This window comes from Scyliorhinus torazame, chromosome 18 (genome assembly GCF_047496885.1).
Source record: "Scyliorhinus torazame isolate Kashiwa2021f chromosome 18, sScyTor2.1, whole genome shotgun sequence".
Lineage (NCBI taxonomy): Eukaryota > Metazoa > Chordata > Chondrichthyes > Carcharhiniformes > Scyliorhinidae > Scyliorhinus > Scyliorhinus torazame.
In genome coordinates, this window is record NC_092724.1 from 61017978 (window position 1) to 61041525 (window position 23548).

The following is a 23548-nucleotide window of genomic DNA, read 5'->3' on the forward strand; positions in this document are numbered from 1 at the left end:
TTTTAATGGCAATTTTGACAGGCTTTTCGACCTCCGTTGTCGGCCTGAAAATCAGTCCGAGACCGGGCCGACAGTAACTCTGATAACATAATGTGTTTTGGTGACAAAAACACATTAAACAGATGAAGTGTTTCAGTGGCAAGAGAAACACAAAACAGATAAAGTATTTTACTGGCAATAAAACAAGACAAATAAATCATAACAATAAAAACTGACTGAATATATATAAATATATATAAATGAATACTTGGTTTGAGAGTACCTGTTTTTAACGATCCAATAGTTCTGTCCATTTTCACTTCCATATCCCACTATTAGTACTCCATGGTTGATCACAAAGTTATTGCAGTTTGGCTCATAGTAAACACCTAGAATGATTGGAGACACACAGTCAGTTCTCAGTTTGTACCCAGATTTAAGGTAAGAAAATGGGTGAGGGGCAGCACGGTGGCGCAGTGGTTAGCACTGCTGTCTCACAGCACCGAGGCCCCAGGTTCGATCCCAGCTCTTGGTCACTGTCCGTGTGGAGTTTGCACATTCTCCCCATGTTTGCGTGGGTTTCGCCCCCACAACCCAAATATGTGCAGGATAGGTGGATTGGCCACGCTAAATTGCCCCTTAATTGGAAAAAATTAATTGAGTACTCTAAATTTATTTTTAAAAAGAAAATGGGTGAGATTCTCTGGCCTCCCCCATGTCGACACTATGGTTAAGAAAGCCCACCAACGACTCTACTTTCTCAGAACACTAAGGAAATTTGGCATGTCAGCTACGACCCTCACCAACGTTTACAGATACACTTTAGAAAGCATTCTTTCTGATTGTATCACAGTTTGGTATTGGTCCTGCTCTGCCCAAGACCGCAGGAAACTATAAAAGATCGTGAATGTCGTCCAATCCATCAACCTCCAGCCTCCCATCCGTTCACTCTGTCTACAATTCCCGCTGCCTCGGAAAGGCAGCCAGCATAATTAAGGACCTCACACACCCCAGACATACTCTCTTCCACCTTCTTCCGTCAGTAAAAAGATACAAAAGTTTGAGGTCATGTACCAACCAACTCAAGAATAGCTTCTTCCCTGCTGCCATCAGACGTTTGAATGGACGTACCTCGTATTAAGTTGATCTTTTCTCTAAACCCAAGCTATGACTGTAACATTACATTCTGCAGTCTCTCCTTCCTTCCCTATGTACGGTATGCGTTGTCTGTTTTGCATGCAAGAAACAATACTTTTCACTGTACACTAATACATGTGACAATAATAAATCAAATCAAATTAGTGTGGGATTTCTCATTAAATCCACCCCCCACCCCCACCCCAGACCGGGAAACCCCCGGCAGGGGTGCACTATCTACAGGACCAGAAGATCCTTTTGCTGTGACCTGCTAGAAGATCTGGCCTAAAATGTGGGTCAATGGCCAAATTCACCTCCTCAAGGAACCAACTTTCTCTGTAACTGTACGTAGGCTGTTCTTAAATTAACATTCGTAAATTTAAGACATTTATTCAGAATCTCCAACCAGTCATTCTCATACAACACAGGAGGCTATCCAGTCCATTGTGCCAGCATCAGCTCTTTGAAGGAACTCTTCAGTTAGTCCAGTTGGCTATGGGTGTGGTGCAGAGCAACACAGCACAGTGACACAGTGCTTAGCATTGCTGCCTCAACAGCTCCAGGGACCCGGATTCAATTCCAGCCTCGGGTGACGGTCTGTGTGGAGTTTGCACTTTCTTCCCATGTCTGTGTGGGTTTCCTCCGGGTGCTCGGGTTTCCTCCCACAGTCCAAAGATGAGCAGGTTAGGTGGATTGTCCATGCTAAATTGCCCCTTAGTGGCCAAAAGGTTAGGTGGGGTTACTGGGTTACGAAGATAGGGCGGAGGCGCGGGCTTAAGCAGGGTGCTCTTTCCAAGAGCCGCTGCAGATTTGATGGGCCAAATGACCTCCTTCTGCACTGTAGGGATTCAATGAATACCAACAGCACAAGTCTATCTATCTATTATCTTTTTTCAAATCTTAATTTTATTTTATTTTATTTTAATTTTTTATCCCAATCTGAAAGTTACAAAACCAATGCGCAGAGTGGACAGGGCAAACCCTTAATCCATTTTATTGCTTGCTCCAACAAATTGAATTCAAATTCAAGCCAATTCATGGTCTCCACAAGAGAGACACACAAGGTCCAAATTCACACGAGAAGGCATCGCACCTCATCTTGGGTTTGATCTGACGCTTAATCTTAGCCAAAGGGCCAGGAAATAATGAGCTGGATTCTCCATCAGGGCGGATCCTCCCCTTCGCACACTCACGCCTGCAGATTTCCACATTAGCCGGCTGCCGGGACGGAGGATCCCGTGGATCCCGGAAACGGGTGAGGCAGGATGGAGAAGCCCACACAATGGGCGGGATTCTCCCGTACCCGGCGGGGGGTCCCAGCGGGACGGAGTGGCGTGAACCACTCCGGCGTCGGGCCGCCCCAAATGTGCGGAATCCTCCGCACCTTCAGGGGCTAGGCTCGCCCCCGGAGTGGTTGGTGCCCCGCCAGCCGGTGGGATAGGGGCCTGGCGCCAAGCCAACCAGCGCAGAAGGGCCTCCGCCAGCCGGCGCATGCACGGGAGCGCCAGCGCGTGCTGGCGTCATCCCCGCGCATGGCACAGGGATTCACTTCCGCATCGGCCATCGCGGAGGATCACAACGGCTGATGCGGAAGGAATAGAGTGCCCCCAAGGCACATACCCGCCCGCGGATCGGTGGGCCCCGACCGCGGGCCAGGCCACCGTGGGGGCACCTCCCGGGGCAAGACCCCCCGCGACCTCCCAGGAACCCCGGAGCCCGCCCGCACCGCCAGGTCCCGCCGGTAAGGGACCTACGCTGATTTACGCCGGCAGGACCAGCTACAGGCAGGCGGGACTTCGGCCCATCGCGGGCCGGAGATTCCGGACAGCCCCGGGGCCCATTGAGTCGTGCCGTTCCCCGCCATTCTCCGAGGCGGGCGGCGCGACTCACGCCACACCGGTTTTTGGGGGGCGGGAGAATTGGGAGGATGGCGGGGGTGGGATTCACGCCGATCCCCGGCGATTCTCCTACCCGGCGGGGGGTCGGAGAATCCCGCCCAATATCTATCTATCATCTAAATAGTGTGAGATTGCAGATCTCTCAGGTGCAGAGGGGTTGTCTTAGTGCATAAATCATAAAAGACTAATATACAGATACAGCAAGTAATTAGAAAGAATGTCAGCATTTATTGTGAAGGAAATTGAATGCAAAAGTAGGGAGTTTATGCTTCAGTTCAACAGGCCATTGGTGAGACCACATCTCAAGTATTGTGTATTGGGCTCCTTATTTAAGGAAAGATGTGAATGTGTTAGAAAAAGTTCAGAGAAGGTTTACCAGACTAATCCAGGAATGGGTGGGTTGTCTTATGAGGAAAGTTTGGGACGGTTAGATTTGTAACCACTAGAGGTTATTCATGAAGGCCTGCCTTCTCAATCTTGCCCCTCACTAAAGGTGTGGTGATCTCAGGTTATAAAATTCCACCGGGAACCCATCTGGTCCCGGGGCCTTCCCTGCCTGCATGTTCCCCAGCCCCTTGGTAACCTCGTCCACCCCAATTGGTGGCCCCAGGCCTTCCACCTCCTGCTCCTCCACCCTCGGGAACCTTAATTGGTCCAAAAACTGCCGCATCTCCTCTTTTCCCTCCGGGGGTTGGGACCTATAAAGTATTTCGTAAAAGGTCTTAAACACCTCGTTTATCTTCCCTGCTCTCCGCACCGTAGCTCCCTTTTCATCTCTAATTCCCCCTATCTCCCTCGCCGCTGTCCTCTTTCGCAGCTGATGGGCCAACGGGCGACTCGCCTTTTCCCCATATTCATATCTCATCCCCTGTGCCTTCCTCCACTGCGCCTCCGCCCTCCTAGTGGTCCAAAGGCCGAACTCCATCTGGAGTCGTCGTCTCTCCCTGTATAGTTCTTCCTCCGGGGCCTCCGCGTATTCTTTATCTACCTTTAAAATCTCCCCCAGTAATCTTTCCCTTTCCTTGGCCTCTATTTTCCCTTTGTGGGCCCTGATGGAGATCAGCTCTCCTCTGACCACCGCCTTTAGTGCTTCCCATACTACTCCCACTCGGACCTCCCCGTCGTCATTGGCCTCCAGGTATCTCTCGATACATCCCCGCACCCTTCCACAGACTCCTTCATCCGCCAGCAATCCCACATCCAATCACCAGAATGCACGCTGCTCCCTCTCCTCTCCTAGTTCCAGGTCCACCCAATGTGGGGCATGATCTGAGACAGCTATGGCTGAATACTCAGTTTCTTCCACCCTCGAGATCAACGACCTTCCCAAAACAAAGAAATCTATCCGGGAATACACGTTGTGAACATGGGAGAAGAAGGAGAACTCTTTGGACTTCGGCCTAACAAATCGCCATGGATCCACTCCCCCCATTTGGTCCATAAACCCCTTAAGCACCTTGGCCGCTGCCGGCCTTCTTCCGGTCCTAGATCTAGATCTATCTAACCCTGGGTCCAGCACGGTGTTGAAGTCTCCCCCCATTATCAGGTTTCCTATCTCCAGGTCCGGGATACGTCCCAGCATCCGCTTCATGAATCCCGCATCATCCCAATTCGGGGCATATACGTTAACCAACACGACCTCCGTTCCCTCCAGTCTGCCACTCACCATCACATATCTGCCTCCGCTATCTGCTACAATGCTCCTAGCTTAGAATGATACCCGTTTCCCCACCAGTATGGCCACCCCTCTGTTCTTTGCATCCAGCCCTGAGTGGAACACCTGTCCCACCCATCCTTTCCTTAACCTAACTTGGTCCGCCACCTTCAAGTGCATCTCCTGAAGCATAGCCACGTCTGCCCTCAGCCCTTTCAAGTGCGCGAACACTCGGGCCCTTTTAATCGGCCCATTTAGGCCTCTCACGTTCCACGTGATCAGCCGCACTGGGGGGCTACCTGCCCCCTTCCCGTGTCGACTAGCCATCACCCTCTCTAGGCCAGTCCCACGTCCCGGTTCCGCACTCCCACCCGTTCCCCAGGTGGCGCATTCCAGCCCCGACCACCCTTTCTTTAACCAGTTCCTCTTTGATTTCTGCAGCAGCAACCCAGTTATCCTCCCCTCCCCCCCCCTGCCCCCCACCGCCCCCCCCCCCCCGCTAGATCCCCATCTAGCATGATTGCTCCCCCCATATTACTTCCGAAAGTCAGCTGACTTCAACTGACCGCGGCTTCTCCCGCTCACTCCTTGACCCCCCCGTGTGGGGAACTCCCATCTACCTTGCGCCTATCTTCCCGCCATCACCTTTCTGGCGCGGGAACAAGGACAGTAAGCCCCGTATTCTCTATAGTTGTCCCGCCCCTTGTGGCGCAGCTCACTCTACCGCCCCACTCCCATTCCCCATCCCCCGCCTATGTCTCTTCTTTCCCCCCACCGGCGCCCACATTTCTTAGTGTCCCCCCCTTCCCAATTTACATCACTATATACATCGGCATTGTCATTTCCCCTCTAACATCAGTCCCTCAGTTCCGATCCAGTTTCTCGTTTTTAATAAAGGTCCATGCTTCTTCCGCCGTTTCGAAGTAGTGATGTCTCTCCTGGTACGTGACCCACAGTCGCGCCGGCTGCAGCATCCCGAACTTCACCTTCTTCTTGTGTAGTACCTCCTTGGCTCGATTAAAACTCGCCCTCCTTCTCGCCACCTCTGCACTCCAATCCTGGTACACCCGTACCACCGCATTCTCCCATCTACTACTTCGTACCTTTTTGGCCCATCTCAGAACTACTTCTCTGTCATTGAAGCGATGAAATCGCACGATCGTCGCCCTAGGTGGTTCTCCTGCCTTTGGTCTCCTCGCAGGGACCCGATGAGCCCCTTCCATTTCCAAGGGGCCCGAGGGGGCCTCAGCTCCCATTAGCGAGCTTAGCATCATGCTCACGTAAGCCCCGCAGTCCGTTCTTTCCACTCCCTCGGGGAGACCCAGGATCCGAAGGTTCTTTCTCCGTGCTCTATTTTCTAGGGCTTCAATCCTTTCAATGCACATTTTGTGGAGCGCCTCGTGCGTCTGCGTTTTGACCGCCAGGCCCAGGATCTCGTCTTCGTTGTCCATCACCTTCTGCTCCACCACGCGGAGCTCCATCTCCTGGGTCTTTTGTGCCTCCTTAAGCCCCTCAATTGCCTGTAGCATCGGGGTCAGCACCTCCTTCTTAAGCAGCTCCACACACCATCTTAAAAATTCGTCTTGGTCCGGCCCCAATGTCGCCTGGGCTTTCTCCGCCGCCATCTTGCTCCTTTTTTCCTCCTGTCCCTATCTTCGAGGATTCTTCGCGATCTGGCCGCCGCCGCCGATATTTTTCTCTTTCGTTGGGGGGGACGCCCTGTTGTCTCACCCCACACCGTGTTTCGTCCTGAAAAAATTCCCCGCTGGGGCTCTTAAAAGAGCCCGAAGGTCCGTTTGAGCTGGAGCCGCCGAAACGTGCGGCTTAGCTGGACATTGCCGCAACCGGAACTCGTGATCTCAGGTTAAACCAGCACCAATCAGCTCTCCCCCTCAAAGGGGAAAGCAGCCTATGGTCATCCGGGACTAAGGCAACTTTTTCTGCATTACTTTATCCACTAGAATTTAGAACAGTAAGAGGTGACTTTTTTGAAACATTTAAAATCCTGATGGGTGTTGACAGGGTGGGTGTGGAAAGGATGTTTCCTCTCATCGGAGAATCTGGAATTTTTCTTGAGATATGGGGTGCAATTCTCCCATCGGGAGTCTAAGTGCCGAGGCCGGAGTGAAAACCGGAGTGTTTCACTCCGGCGTCGGAGCCCGCTCCTATTCTCCCGCCCCAGGGGGCTAGGAGCAGCGTTGCGTCATTTACGCACACCGGGCATTGGTGCTGCGTAAAAGCGACGCCGTGTAAATGACGCGGCCAGCGCCGCGTAACTGGCGTCACCCGCGCATGCGTGGTTGCCGTCCTCCCCGAGGCCGCCCCGCAAGAAGATGTTGGATGGATCTTGCGGGGCACGGAGGAAAGGAGGTCCTCCTTCAGAGAGGCCGGGTGGGCACCGATCGCGGGCCAGATCCCATTTGAGGCCCCCCCCGGTGCAGGAACCCCCCCCCACAGGCCGTCCCCCCAGCGTTCCCGCGCTGTTCCCACTGGCGGCGACCAGGTGTGGACGGCGTCGGTGAAAACCCGTCGTATTGGGCAGGCCGCTCGGCCCATCCGGGCCGGAGAATCAGCGCTTGCCCATTGCAAACGGCGAGTGGCGATTCTCCCAGCGGCCAGCCGTGATTCTCGCCGCGCCGGTTTGGGGGGGGTGGGAGAATCGCGTCGGGGCGGCGTCGCGGGACACGCACGGCGCCCCGGCGATTCTCCCACCCGGCGTGGGGGGGGGGGGAGAATTCCGCCCATGGCTTCTGAATTATCGCTTGCCTGTGATTTTACACAAACAAAGGTCACTAATTGTGGCTTATGACATGATATTATTTTAGAAACATAGGAGCATAGTAGACCATTCAGACCCTCAAGCCTGCCCTGCCATTGAATGAGATCATGGCTGATTTGTGACCTAAATCCATATACCTGCCTTTGACCACCAAAGAAAAGTCACAAGACCACCAAATTCAGCCTGAAGGGGCTGGTTTAGCACAGGGCTAAATCGCTGGCTTTTAAAGCAGACCAAGGCAGGCCAGCAGCACGGTTCAATTCCCGTACCAGCCTCCCCGAACAGGCGCAGGAATGTAGCGACTAGGGGCTTTTCATAGTAACTTCATTTGAAGCCTACTTGTGACAATAAGCGATTTTCATTTCATTTGCATTTCATTTCAAGCCAATTGAGTCACCAAACTACAGACTGTGTGCCCCTTTTATTTCTCTGGACTCTAAGTTGACAAATCTATCTTTCCCCACTCTGTAACCTACTCAGTTTAAGTATAATAAAGCTAACATCTTTCCTTGATAAACTCAAGAAAACTTATTCAATTCACTATTTTATGATCACAGTTCCTAAACAGTTAAACACTCACTGAATTGGCGAGTACATCTTTTTCAAAACATAAAAGAAGTGTTGCAGTCAAACACAGAGAGGGAAAAGAGGGGAGCCATTCATTCCTTCCTTACCTGATCACAGTGATAGTAACTGGTAACAGGAGGGATAAAGGAAATGAACTCTGATTGGATTTCTGAATATTCTAACAATTCATCAGAGTTCAAATAATGGTTAAAAACCACTCAAGATTCCAGAGATGATCTAGGCTCCTGAACCAGTTGGCCTGTGTATGTTACCAGACTCCCACCCACCGTTTCAATATGTGAATTGGACAAATGTAACTGATCAGACTTCCATTATTTACCTGATCTGTAGAACTGGAATGAGTGTTGCTTGCCATCAATGGCGACTGATATTGGTCCAACAGTGGCCACTGCTTCAGCCAGCGCGACTTCATTACCCCTGGCTACGAAGTTGGAACCATGGCATGTGGTTGCACTGTGTTTGGAATTATACTTACAGGTGCTTTCCTGTAAGAGAGGAAATCAGGAGAAAAACATTTAGCTAGATACAAAAACAGATCCTTGCTGTAAAACTAACGGTTCAGCTGTTGGTCATGATTATTTAACCTTTCAGGCTTAGCCTTGAAGGCCTGTCAATCTGCCAACCTTACCTGGCCTACTTGTGACTCTAGAGCCACAGCAATGTGATTGACTCTTAACTGCCCCCTGAAATGGTCCAGTGAGCCACTCAGTTCAAGGGCAAATAGGGGGGGGGGGGGGGGGCAATAAATGCTGGCTGGTCCAGCCAGCAACGTCCACATCCGATGAATGAATTTTAAACCGGAATCAAATTGATAAAACCTTCACTCAGATTTAAAAGAGGCGCAAAATGTATTATCCATGATTTAGCTACTTTTTTTAAAACTGCCAGTAATGACAACCAATCAAGTTTTGGGTTCAGTTCTGAACATCGAGGATAATTTCTGGCAACTGTTATCGTTTTTAAATTAATAAAACGTGGTGAAAAGCCAAAGTGAAAATGAAGGACATCATTCAATGCAAGGGTGCTAAACAGACCAAAGGTTACACTTGAACCAAAAAGACTGCCTGGGTTCAGCACAATGTAGTTGCATATAATCAAACAGTGCAGCAGAATATCCAATCTTCTTCCCAATTGAACAAACAGAGAGAAAATGAGAAGAACCGATCGTGCACAGGATCCTCTCCACCTAATTATCCTCAATGTAAAAGTAAAGTCGCCATAGTCCCAGATGACCTAGGCTGCTTTCCCCTTTGAGGGTGAGAGCTGACTGGTGGTGGTTTAGCCTGAGGATCACATCTCAGGCAAGAGGCAAGGTTGAGAAGGAGGGGCCTTCATGAATAACCTCAGCTGCTGGGGCACAGGGGAGGTGAAAAAAAGCACAAGGCAGCATTTGAATCTAAAAATGCAGATCTCAAAAAAAAACATAACTCGCTGTAAAATGTTTTTGGATGTCCTGAGGTTGTGACAAATGCCTCCATCAGAAGCCCCCTCCTGACTGGGATCATCCTCCCCTCAAGGCCCAAAGACTTCCAGACCTCCCTCCCACACCGATCTATACCCCAGGACCCCAAATGCTCCCTCACGACCGCCCCAGTTGTCACCTACATGAATGTAATGAAAATCACTTATTGTCACAAGTAAGCTTCAAATGAAGTTACTGTGAAAAGCCCCTAGTCGCCACATTCCGGCGCCTGTTCGGGGAGGCTGGTAGGGGAATTGAACCGTGCTGCTGGCCTGCCTTGGTCTGCTTTAAAAGCCCGCGATTTAGCCCAGTGTGCTAAACCAGCCCCCAGCCCCCAGATGAAGGAAAGCTATTTAGGTGATGTACTACTGACGAGCTTAGAATTGTGGAACTGCACTCCAGCATGAAGCAGTTATATTCAGGAAAGTTGGAAAGCAATGGGAGAAAATTTGGAGAAACTTACCTTTGCGGTGTATGGATAATAATCCTCTGTGTCAATCCCACCATTAGACTGAACGTAGTTGAAAGCATATTCCATCAGCCCACCATTACAGCCATGGTTGCCCTCTGAATTGGAGCAGTCAACCAAGTTCTGTTCACTCAAGGAGATGAGCTTTCCCGTCTTCTTGTATGTCTGCCCCTCAAGGGCACCAACAGCACTGAAAGCCCAGCATGAGCCACATCTTCCCTGGTATGATAACAATAACTGATGTTAATACAGTAATAACTACAACATCTCAAATGAAACTTTTAGACACATTATGGCTTAAGAATGGCCCATAGTAAACATGGTTTAAGCAATAGCAAGAGAATTGAGGTGGGGGTATGTCATAGGTCCAGCAAGTAACAGTGAAAATTAGTTAAACATCTATTCATACACCTGGAACTAAATTCTCCGCCTCACGCCGACGCCCTTCGTCAGCGGAAGGATGCAAATGGGTCATCAGCAGGCCGGGCAGCATCCAGGCTCACGTGGTTTTCCAGTCCTCTGGGCCTGGGATCACGTGGGCGAAAATTACTACTGGTCCCCAAAGTCCATCTGAGGGCCACCCTCCCCCCACAATGCAAGACCTTCCCACCTCACTCCCACCACCACCTAACAGAGATCACCTAAATAAAGAGACTCCCCACAAAAAATCCCTAAATAAGGAGATCCTCCTCACCCCCCCCCCCTCCCCAGAGACCCCCTAAATTATTTTTTGAAAAATATTTTTATTGGTGTTTTGAGTTATAGACACAGAAATAAACAAAAGAGGAAACTGAGTTTCGCATGTAATAGGCAATGCAACAACGGTAATAATAACCAACAACAGGAAGAAGAGGATTTGAGCCCCCTGCTGCCGCCGGAACAGTGACTGGGGTTCCAACGCTATTTAATATTTACATCTATACATTAGTGTTCGGTATTTACAGTGGCTGTTGAGGTTCAGCCGGAGCTCCTGCCATTTGACGGTAGGGGTGGCCCCCAGCTTTACCCCCACAGGTGCAGTTGGGGTCCTTTCCCTTGTTCATCGGTAAACTCTGTTCAGCTGGGAAGGGGGTGGGGGGAGGCCACCCTCCCCCCGTGAGCTTGGATTTTCGAGGGAGGGTGGGTCTGTTCGTTACCCCAGTTTCTCCCTGTGTGGTGGAGGCCTGTGATCCCTCCAGTGAGTGGCCCTCCTCCCCATTCTTTCCCTGTTCCTCCCCAGCTCCCCTCCCTCTGAATGGCTTTCCCTATCCCTCCTTTTCGGCCCCCCCCTACCCTAATTAGCTACACCCTTTGTCAAAGGGTCATCTGGACTCGAAACGTCAGCTCTTTTCTCTCCTTACAGATGCTGCCAGACTGGCTGAGATTTTCAAGCATTTTCTCTTTTGATTTCAGATTCCAGGATCCGCAGTAATTTCCTTCTTTCCCCAGGTAGTTTGGGTCACTTTAAACGGTAGTTCTTCCAGCTCCGCTCCTCCTTCTCGGGGGTTCACCGGGAAGATTTTGCTCTTCCCCAGGTTGAGTTTCTAACCTGAGAAGGTGCTGAACTCCCTAAGGAGTCCTGTTATCTTTCCCATACTGGCTAGGGAATTCGATGCATTAGAGGACCAGGTCAACCGCATAAAGCGAGACTCTATGCTCTCTGTCCCCTCTCTAGGTGCCCACCCACCAATCCGCCGATCTAAGGGTGGTGGCCAGTGAATCGATTGCCAGTGTGAACAGGAGCGGGGATGACGGGCACCCCTGCCTCGTTCCCCCGTGCAGCTGAACATACTTGGAGCTGGTGGAGTTCGTCCGTACGCTCACCATAGGAGCGCTGTACAGGAGCTTCACCCACGCGGTGAACCCTGATCCAAACCGAAAATGTTCAAGCACCTCCACGAGGTACCTCCATTCTACTCGATCAAAGGATTACTCAGTATCCAGGGAGACGATCACCTCTGGTGTCCTCTCCCCGGATGGGGTCATTATTACGTTCAGCTGGCATCTGATATTTGCCGTACGCTGTCTCCCCTTAACAAACCCGGTCTGATCTTCCGCAGTCACTTCTGGCAGGCAGCTCCAGTCGCCTTGCCAGTGCTTTCGCTAAAGTTTTCACATCAGGGGGCAGCACGGTGGCACAGTGGTTAGCACTGCTGCCTACGGCGCTGAGGGCCCGGGTTCGAATCCTGGCCCTGAGTCACTGTCCGTGTGGAGTTTGCGCAGTCTCCCCGTGTCTGCATGTGTTTCCCCCACAACCCAAAGATGTGTTGGATAGGTGGATTGACCACGCTAAATTGTCCCTTCATTGGAAAAAAAATAATTGGGTACTCTAAATTTATTTTTAAAAGATTTTCACGTCAGTGTTTAGGAGAGAGATAGGTCTGTATGATTCACACTCTGTCGGGTCTTTGTCCTTCTTGGGAATCAAAGAGATCGAGGATTGTGCCAGTGTGGGCGGCATGGCCCCCTTCGACAGTGAGCCGTTGAACATTTCCCGCAAGTGCGGGGCCAGCGCTGCTGACAATATTATGTACAAGTCTACTGGGAATCCGTACGGTCTGTCATAATATATACCAGTATATCATGGTGCAGACACACACACTGATGGACACACAGCAAGACCAATCAATACACACAACACCGCAGCCAATCGCCAGTTAGAGCACACTCACTATATAGACAGAGGGCATCAGTTTTCCCGCTCATTCGGAATGCAGCCTCTCAGAAGGACAGAGCTTACAGCTTACAGCACAGATCCTCACCATGTGCTGAGTGCATAGACTGGTTAGGACAGGCATAGGTCTTTAGTTTAATCTTACATCGTGTTAACCCACAGAGAAAGTATGTTCAACAGTTTCTAGCTTAATAAAATAGTGTTGTACTATTTTAAGTGTTGGTGGCCTGTATGGGTTCCACGGATCCAGAGCACCCAACACATCATGGTACCAGTAGTTGAGGGATGTTAGAACTTCTTAATCCTACCTGCAAGTGATCTGCCTCCCACCAGCATACAGCCATCCTGCAAAATGGACAGCGTCCGCCCGCCGCCGCCGCTCCGCATCACCGGTAACATAGGGGCCAAGTGGAGGATATTCAAACAACGCTTCCAGCTCTACCTTGAAGCCACAGACTGGGAAGCTTCCTCAGACACCAGGAAGATCGCTCTCTTCCTATCCACGGCCGGGGACCATGCCATCCACATTTTCAACTCTCTACCTTTGCTGATGGTGAAGATAAATCAAAATTCAAGACGGTCTTCCTTAAGTTTGACAGTCACTGCGACATCGAGGTGAATGAAAGTTTTGAGCGCTATGTATTCCAACAGCGTTTGCTGGGTAAGGATGAACCTTTCCAGTCCTTTCTAACCCACCTTCACATCCTTGCGCAGTCCTGTAATTACTGGTCTACCTCCGACTCCTTGATACGCGACCAGAACGTTTTCGGTGTTCAGTCGGACCCCCTACGCCAGCAGCTCCTCAAGGTAAAGCAGCTCACCCTAGCGACCGCCATTGAAACCTGCGTGCTGCACGAATACGCCACTAGTTGGTATTCCCACATCCAAGCGGCTGAAATGGTGCGGCAAGGTCCCCACGAGGCAGAACGGGTCCAAGCAATCGAGCAACTCCAGGGCCTCAGCCTGGATGAGGGCGGCCATTTCGCGGATTCCCGCGCTTGTGCGCACCGAACAAGGGGACGTCGACGAACGTACTGCACAGGCGCGCACCACGTATGACCGCACCGCGCATGCCCGGTGGCGCAGCGAGCGTACTGACGTGTGGCAACTGTGGCTCCGCCCATTTAAAGCAGCAATGTCCTGCCAAATCCCGACGATGCCTGCGATGTGGCAAACTTGGCCACTATGCTGCTTTATGCATATCAGCTCAGCCTGCCAACTCTCGTCGCTCCAGCTAGCCCCGCAGGAATGTCCAGGCCATTCAACCCACCGTCACCGAGTCCGATGCGGACCTACTACCCGATATTGACAACGAGGACCCGAAGGCGCCTTTTCGAGGCGGTGTCATTACAAAAAACAGGGTGTCCCCGAAGCAAAGAATCCAGCCTCTATCGGTATACAGCATCGATCCGGACGATGAGTGGTGTGCCACCCTTACAGTCAACCGGTCCCAAATACGATTCCGCCTGGACACCGGTGCCTCCGCCAAAGCCTTTGTGTCAAACCAGCCATCCTGCCATCAGCCTGCCAGCTATTAAACTATAATGGCAATGCCATTGCTGTCAGCGGCTCATGCCAACTTGAAGTGACGCACAGGTCACGCAAAGCCATCCTTCCCTTTGAAATCGTGGGCTCCTCGAAAGCCTCCCTGCTTGGCGCGCAGGCATGCAAACTGTTGAACCTAGTTCAGAGAGTTCACTCTCTCTCTTCTGCTGACGTGTCTGCTTTTCAGGACACTGACTTCAGGGCGCAGCTCAATGCTATTATCAACCTGTACCACAACGTCTTCGAGGGCATGGGCACGCTCCCGTACACCTACAAGATTTTATTAAAACTGAATGCCACGCCTGTGGTGCACGCACCGCGCAGGGTCCCAGCACCCCTTAAGGACCGCCTCAAGCAGCAGCTGCTGGACCTCCAGAACCAAGGAGTGATTTCCAAAGTCACGGAACAGACCGACTGGGTCAGTTCCATGGTATGTGTAAAAAAGCCTTCCGGCGAATTGAGAATTTGCATTGATCCCAAGGATCTAAATCGCAATATTATGAGAGAGCACTATACAATTCCCAAGCGCGAAGAGCTCACATGTGAGATAGCTCGCGCCAAGCTCTTTACCAAACTCAACGCCTCAAAAGGATTCTGGCAAATCCAGGTCGATAAATCCAGCAGGAAACTCTGCACATTCAACACCCCCTTTGGAAGATATTGTTACAACAGGATGCCATTTGGGATCATCTCTGCATCAGAAGTGTTCCATAGGATTATGGAACAAATGATGGAAGGTATTGAAGGTGTTCGTGTCTATGTCGATGACATAATCATTTGGTCCACCACCCCGCAGGAGCATGTTAGTCGCCTCCAGCGCGTATTCAGACGTATACATGAGCATGGCCTCTGCCTCAACAGGGCCAAATGCTCTTTTGGTTAGACAGAACTTAAGTTCCAAGGGGACCACATCTCCCAATTGGGTGTGCAGCCGGATGCGGACAAGGTAGCTGCCATCACAACTATGAAAACACCAGAGGACAAGAAGGCGGTCCTCCGATTTCTGGGCATGGTCAATTTTTTCCGGGAAATTCATCCCTACCCTCGCCTCTCATACCACGGCTCTCAGGAACCTGGTCAGGAAGACGACAGACTTCCAATGGCTCCCTGCCCACGAGCGCGAATGGAGGGAACTCAAGGCAAAACTGACCACGGCCCCAGTCTTAGCCTTCTTTGATCCAGCAAAGGAGACCAAAATTTTGACCGATGCCAGTCAATCCGGCATTGGGGCAGTGCTCCTTCAACGTGATGAGGCCTCATCATAGGCCCCCGTTTGCATATGCGTCACGTGCGATGACCCCCACGGAGCAGCGCTCCGCGCAGATAGAAAAGGAGTGCCTGAGCCTTCTGACCGGTGTGGTTAAATTTCACGATTATGTCTACGGACTTCCTCAATTCACCGCCGAGACCGACCATCACCCGCTGGTCAATATAATACAGAAAGACTTGAACGACATGACGCCTCGCCTCCAGCATATTCTTCTCAAGCTCCGGCGATACGACTTCCAGCTGGTATACACACCAGGCAAAGACCTCATCATTGCTGACGCTCTCTCCAGGGCAGTCAACACTCCATGTGACCCAGCGGGATTTGTCTGCCATGTTGACGCCCATGTGGCATTCACGGCCTCCAATCTACCTGCCACGGATGAACGCCTCGTCCAAATTCGCCGCGAGACGGCGGCTGACCCTTTGCTACAACGTGTCATGCGCCACCTAACGGACAGGTGGCTCAAGGGCCAATGCCCTCAATTCTATAATGTCAGAGATGATCTGGCGGTAGTAGACGGGGTTCTTCTAAAACTGGACCGCATTGTCATCCCGCATAGCATGCGCCAGCTTGTCCTGGACAACTACACGAGGGCCACCTTGGCGTGGAGAAGTGCCGCCGAGCCCGAGAGGCAGTGTACTGGCCCGGCATCAATGAGGACACAGCCAACACAGTGCTCAACTGCCCCACTTGTCAGCGCTTCCAGCCGGCCCAACCACGTGAGACCCTGCAGCCCTATGAGTTGGTCACGTCACCATGGACCAAGGTGGGCATCGACCTGTTCCACGCGCTGGGTAGAGACTATGTCCTGATCGTGGACTACTTTCCGAATTACCCGGAGGTGATACGGTTGCACGATCTCACCTCGTCTGCAGTCATTCGTGCATGTAAAGAAACCTTCGCTCGACACGGCATCGCGCTCATGGTTATGTCGGACAATGGCCCCTGCTTCGCCAGACAAGAATGGTCCAACTTTGACAGGCGGTACAATTTTGCCCATGTGACATCCAGTCCATATCGTCAAACGGCTCCTAGCAAGGCTGCCGATGCTGGGTCCGATTTCTACCTTGCCTTGCTGGCCTATCGCTCCGCCCCACTGTCCACTGGCCTGTCGCCAGCCCAGTTACTCATGAGTTGCACCCTGAGGACGACGATGCCGTCCATCCATGTCCCAGACCTCGACCACGTTCCGGTCCTTCGCCGGATGCAGCTGTCTTGTGCACAGCACAAGGCGGCTCATGACTCCCGTGCAGCTGCTCTGGCTCCAAATGACAACATCCGCGTCCATCTTCCGGATGGTGGCTGGTCTGCAACCGCTGTTGTCCTTCGGCAATTGGCCCCCCGCTCGTTCCTGGTTCGTCTACCGGATGGCTCTATTCTGCGCCGCAATCGACGCACCCTTTGTCTCGTTCCACGCTCGCTGCGTGATCCTCCAGTGTCGCTACCATCCTACCATTACTGTCCCTAACTTGATCTATCTCTTTCGCGGCCTCCTGTTTTCTCAAGTGGTGTGCCAGCCTGCGGCTGGCTTTGACTCCATGTTCGTAAAAGGGCCCCTGTGCCTGGCACAGCGAGTGGACTACCTTCCGTTTGGAGAGCAGGTCAAATCTGCAGCTTTTTCCTTTCCGCCAGCAGTTCCACGGTGGGGATATGGAGTACTGCCGATCCACCTCCAGTATGGAGTTGATCTGCCGCTGCCTGACTTCCCTTTCTTTCCTGTCCCTAGGGCCCTATAACCTATAATTTCACCCCTGATGACCACCTTTAGTGCCTCCCAGAACATGAATGGTGAGACCTCTCCAATCTGGTTGCAGGATACATAATAAGCTTTAATGGCTTGGGATATCTTTGTACAGAATTCCTTATCAGCGAGGAGAGGTGCGTCCAGCCTCATGGGGGGTGTTCGGCACATTCCTTCTCCAACCACAGGTCAATGTAGTGCAACGCGTGGTCGGAGATTACAATCACCGAGTATTCCGCCTTTGTTACTCCATGAGTAGGCCTTGTGCACGTGGGAGAAGAAGGAGAATTATTTTTCTCTTGGGTGGTGGAACCTCCATGGGTCTGCAACCCCTCCATCTGCTCCATAAAGGCGTTCAATTATTGTGCCATACCTGACATGTTACCTGTCCTGGTGTTGGATCTGTCCAATGTTGGGTCCTGTACACAGTTAATGTTGTCCCCCAAGATTAGTCAGTGGATGTCCAAGTCCGGGATTTCAGCCATCATTTCGAAATAAACGACATCGTCCCAGTTTGGGGCGTATATATTTACCAAAACTACCGGAGTCCCTTCTAGGGTCCCGCTGGCCATTATGTACTTACCCCTTGGTCCTTCACTGCCCCGTCGCTGTATATGAGACTGTCTTGTTAATTAATATGGCCACCCTGCCCTTGTAGTATTGTCGAAATATGAGTGAAACCCAGCCAATCCTTACTCGCTGTTGGTCCCTCTCTCTCAGGTGTGTTTCCTGTAGGAAGGCTACGTCCACCCTCAGACCTCTGAGGGCTCTGGATCTCTTCACCGGCCCATCGAGACCCCTCACGTTCCATGTAACTATCCGGATAGGGGACTGCCGCCTCCCCCCATTCTTCTGGACGGTTTTCTTGGCCTCCTCCGGGCATCAAAATAATACTCTTTCCCCTGGTATGTGACCGATAACTTGGCAAGGTAAGGCATGCCAAATCGTACCTTGCCTTTGTATAGGATGGATTAGGCGTTGTTAAATTCGGCACAGCGCTTGACCAGGTCTGCCCCAATGTCTTGATGCAAGCAGGTGGAATGTTCTTACCATTTGCACCCTCTCATGCCCTTCGCCCACCTCAGGATCCGCTCTTTGTCCTGATGCTTGTGGAACTTTATAATTATCGCCTATGGAGGTTCCCCGGCTCTGGGCCGCTGCCGAAGCGACCTGTGGACGCGGTCCACCTCCGGGGGCTTGACAAAGTCCTGCTCGCCGACCAATTCCCCTAGCATCGCCGATACAGGTATACTGTGGGGTTCCTCCCCTCCAGACGTTCCAGCAGCCCTGAGATTCTTAGGTTTTGCCTTCGAGGCCTGTTCTCTAGGCCATCTATTTTTGCTTTTAAGTCCTTCTGGGTCGTGATTGGCTTCAAGCGCCACAATCCGGTCCCCTTGGTCCGTGGAGGCCTTCTTGAGGTCTCTCACCATCGATTCTTGGGCCTCAAGCCGCCACTCCATTTTGGCCACTCCTTTTGGGCGCCTTTGCTGGCTCCAAGGCTGTCTCGACAGCTGCAAGGAGGTCTCTCTTCAGCTGGTCTCTGTGTCCTTGGAGCTCGGAGGTGATGAAGCCCATAAGTTTGTCCATCAGCGCTTGGGTCTGCACTGAAAACTCTGTGGAGTCAGTCCTTCCTGGTTCTGTTCCAACTCGTGTGGTTGCCCACTCCAAGACTGAGGTTTCCCTCCCCTCGTCCTTGTTGGGTTTTCGGCTGGGAGGTTGGCTCTTTCCAATTCTATTTTTCTATTTCTCGATGTGGTTTGCGGGAGTTAGGCCAGGTGGGGGGGGGGTCATTAATTTATTTGATGGAGTTAAAAGGTCGAATTCGAAATTTTCATACAAGAGCCACCTTACATGCGACCGCTCAGCTCATGGCCGCCATCGGAAATCATCAGAGACCCCCTGAATAAAGAGAGCCCCCACAGGCCCCCCTAGAAAAGTGACCCCTGGCAGGAAGCCCCGCAGAAGAGAGATCCCTATCAGGAAACCCCCTAGGAGAGAGATCCCTGTCTGGAAGCAAAGAACAATGTTTATAAACATCAAGCTTTGATTTAGAGCTACTGGACCATTTGAAACAGAATTAAGTGGTTTCCAATCACCTCCCTTCACGGTTGAGTGATTTTGAAATGGTCAGCTAGAAGTTGATAGCACTTAACTCTGTTTGAAGTGGTCCAGGAGCTGTCGATCAAAGCTTGATGTTTATAAACATTGCAGTTAGAGCACTTAAGGGTTATTCAATTGTGAAGGGCAATGAATAGAACAATGCTGACAGCTGAGGAGTGTGGAAGCTGTCAATCACAGCCTAGAAGAATGAATATCGAAGAGAAATTAATGAATGGCTTGCAGATAAAAAAATCTGAGGGTGTTTAAATACAGGTGACTGGTTTTCTCTTTCCAGGAATTGGCAGGCTCCTGTGCCTGAGCCAGCACAGGTGAGTGTTAAAGCAGTATCCTTTTCACATCCTATGTCAGAACTGCTCTTTAGCTTCCAGGCAGGGGTCTCTCTTCTGGGGGGCTTCCCGACAGGGATAATTATGCTTGGGATTCTGTGGGAGGTCTCTGTGAGGGGGGTCTGTTTATTTTGTAAGTCTCTGGGAGGTGTTCCTTATTTAGGGGGTCTCTGTGGGGGTGTCTTTTTAGGGGGTCTCTCGCGGTGTTCCTTATTTAAGGTGTCTGTGGGGGGATCTATTTATTTAGGGGGTCTCTTGTGTGAGGGGGAGGTCAGGGCACCCCTGTACTGGGGGGAGGGTGGTGACCCAGAAAGTCCAGGGGTTGGGGGCTCTATTGCACTGCGGGGAACTCACAGGGCCTCACTATCACCCAAAATGGCTGCCTGATAGCAGGATTCCCTAGGGAATCCCTTGCAATCCTCACCATGCAAAATTTGCATGATGAAGGATTGGCAATCGCTTCCTGATTCGCGCTTCCGGCAAGAGTGCAAATCCGGTGCAATTCAGCTCCGGTGGAAGAACATAGGGCGGGATTCACCATTGGCCAACGCCGAAATCGCGAAACGCGATTGGGCAGAGAATAGCCTTCAATACCAAAATCGCGTTAGGCGCTGGTTTGACGCCAAATCGGGATCCTCCAGCACCCCAAAAATGGCATAAATGCGGCGCTTGCCACCGATTTTTCCATTGTAAAACGCCACAGTCCCCTCGCCGGCGTCGGCACTTAGCCTCCATAACGGTGAATCCAGCCCATAATAGTCTTCCAAACGGAGAATATCGCCCATGATCTTCCAATCTCCGTTAAACATGTTCAGAGAAGCATGGGTCTTACCCCTACAACCCAAAAAGATGTGCTGGGTAGGTGAATTGACCACGCTAAATTGCCCCTTAATTGGAAAAAAATAATTGGGTGCTCCAAATTAAAACAAAAAACTTGTTTGGAGAAACATCTTTTTGAAGTCAAGGATCGAGGAAAGGTAAGACAGTGCTATCTTGGTGCCTCCACCAAGGAGTTAGTCTCAATGAAGCACTGATGGAGGCCTTATTGCATGTCATTCTTCAAGGCCTGGGATAGTGAAGGTTTTTGCGAGACTCAACTTGGAAAGAAACATAAAATGTGTCTAATACTAAGCCCCTGGTTTTCCACATGGTATGTTCTGAATATCTGAATGGTGCTCTAACGGGCTGGGCACCATACAGATACTGAGCTGGATTCTCCGCAGCCCCGCGCTGAAATCGTGTTCGGCACAGGGGCAGAGAATCCAATTTGACGCTGAAATCGGGCCCTGCGCCGGCTCCAGAGAATCGCCGTGTTCACGAAGTACTCCGCGCAGCTGGGGGGCCATTGCCAGAGGCCCGTCCAGCGATCCTCCGCTCCCGACCAGCTGAGTTCCCGATGGCGTGGGTTTAACCACCTATCGCTGGTCGGGATGCTCGCATGGCGGCTGCGGACTCAGTCCTGGTGGGGGGAGGGAGATCGGACACCGGGAGGGGGCCTTTCTATGCGGCCAGGGGACAGATCGGCACGGCCGGATCTTCGAGCACGCGGCTGACCGGGGTGGGGGGGTCTACATTCTTGATCTACCTCCGTGGTCCGGGTCCGCCATGGCGCTCGGCATGGCCGCTGGAGGCCGCCGCCGTGCGCCTGTGCAGACTCGAAACCGGAAGTGCGGGGGCCTGTCTCCGCCGCTAAAGCTGCATGAACTACTTTGGGTCCCTGCTGGCCCCCTGCAGGTCAGTGAATCTGCTCCACTTTTTCACGGGAATCTTCAAAGTGGAACGCCAGCGTTTTTACGCCGGCGTGGGGACATCGTCCCATTCTGGGAGAATCTAGCCCACTATCTCTAGACGGATGGGGAGACATCTGAGACCTTGCTGTGTAACTGTTAGCTCATGAATGTCTCAGTCAGAGGTTTGGGGCTTCTCTGTCCACCTGTTAAACTGGGATTGATGTAGGACATGAGGTAAATCTCCCTGTGCAAGACAATATCACAGATAAAGTGATCAGTCAACAGAAAGATGAGAATCAGTGCACAATTATAGATTTCTGAGGATTGAAGCCATGATTTGAAACCTGCCTCAGGACTTCAGAAGAAAACCATGGCCTCATTGTACCCCTCCCCTTGATTGCACTGCATTCCCAATCCCCCTTCTAACCACTTACCTGAATTCCCTGGCCTGTTCCTTCAGGTCCCAATCAACAGTTATCTGTAACCTGAAGTATCCCCCCCAGCCTAGTAGTGCGCACTTCCAATTGGATTGGCAAGGGACTGATGGGGACCATTACAGATTACGCACACTGGTAAAATCCCAGGGCCTGACACTCAGCCCCTATCCAGACTTACGCACACTGGGATTAAAATCTGGTCTTTCATTCCTAGGTCAATTTCAAGTATCAAGTTGGAGGATTTGTGGAAATCTGGCCTAGTTCTGCACTGTAGGGATTCTATGATTCTATTCTATGTTGTAACATGACAATATTCTCTTCAGGTAGCTTAGCCACCATCCTCATCATTTTACCTGGTTTTTCACTGCAGTAACGTAACCTTTGTCTCTCCAGTCAATGCTCTGAGGAAGTCGGAATGGTTTGGGCCTAGTTGATGCAGGCTCTTTCCTGGTTGAATTTTTCATTTCAAGTAGGTGCAGCTGATTCATAAAATGTTGGAACTCCTCAGCTGTCTGTAAAACAGATAGATCATTGCAGTTAGGATCAGAACCAAAATCTCCTTAAACCCATAAACCAAATAAGCAGATCAGACACTACGGGTAGGATTTTCTGCTCCCCCCCAACACTCGGGTGGCTTGCTTTCTGGTGGAGGAGGCCGCTCGCCATAGGCTGGCAGTGGGATCTTCCGGTCCCACTGTTGTCAAAGGCGTTTTGCGTGGCACACCTGTCCCGCCGCCGGTAAACCGTTGCGGGGGGAAGGGCTGGAAAATCTCACCCTAAAGTAAAGTAAAGTCATCTTTATTGTCACAATGAAAAGCCCCGAGTCGCCACATTCTGGCGCCTGTTCGGGTACACAGAGGGAGAATTCAGAATGTCCAAATTACCTAACAGCACATTTTTCGGGACTTGTGGGAGGAAACCGGAGCGGCCGGAGGAAACCCACGCAAACACATGGAGAAAGTACAAACTCCACACAGACAGTGACCCAAGCCGGGAATCAAACCTGGGACCCTGGAACTGTGAAGCAGCGGTGCTACCCACTGTGCTACGGTGCCGCCCAACAACTCTCTCTGTGATTTTATAGCCATGAGGAGCTTGCGATTGGTCCAATCTACAGCAGGAAATGATGGCTAGTCCAGAATGGAACATGAACTTCAGACTGAATAAAGCCAGTTAACCTGTATTCCCCGTATTAATCATGTTAATTCTTTCCTATGTATATAATTAAGGCAGGTTGGATTGAGTAATGTGATTGGAATTCCTCCTGGCCCTGGGCTTTCCCCATTCTTCTTCACTTCTAAAGCTCATGACTTATATTGGACTCTATTTGTATTGCCATTTTTAATACGTCCAAGTAGCTATTCCTTAAAGTATAAGCCTTATGTCAGCAAGTTATTTTACCATGTTGGCATCACCGTTCAGACCAGTCCTGTTTTTACTTAATGTTGCCTGGTAACTGTTCAATGGGGATCTGGAGTAAGAACTCTCTCTGGAAAACCCCCTGTCACGGCTTGTGTGATGAATGTAATAAATTGGTATATATATTGTATTATCTGTGTCTGGTGCAGTAATGGTTTTAAATGCCTGGGTTATGGTGTGTATATAGCTGCTGCAGTAATTTAAAAAACAATTCTGGTCAAAAGGAGCGACAGAGTCTGTGACTGCAAAAGTGTGCAATTAAGATGTTGTAAAAGTGAGTAAATTTTATTTGAAACAATGCTTACATTTAAAAGAAGAGGCTAATGGATTTTATCATAAT

At 51.0% G+C, this 23548-nt stretch overlaps 1 protein-coding gene across 1 annotated transcript in view; it reads right to left on the reverse strand.

The window, feature by feature from the left end:
• The window catches only part of LOC140395245 (procathepsin L-like), a 57395-nt gene that overhangs the window by 2825 nt on the left and 31022 nt on the right, over positions 1-23548 (reverse strand). The window contains exons 4-7 of the mRNA XM_072482800.1: positions 22143-22301; positions 9961-10185; positions 8355-8520; positions 263-368 (exon numbers count right to left, since the gene is read on the reverse strand). Coding sequence (XP_072338901.1) covers positions 263-368; positions 8355-8520; positions 9961-10185; positions 22143-22301 — 656 coding nt within the window. The remainder of the gene's footprint in view (positions 1-262; positions 369-8354; positions 8521-9960; positions 10186-22142; positions 22302-23548) is intronic.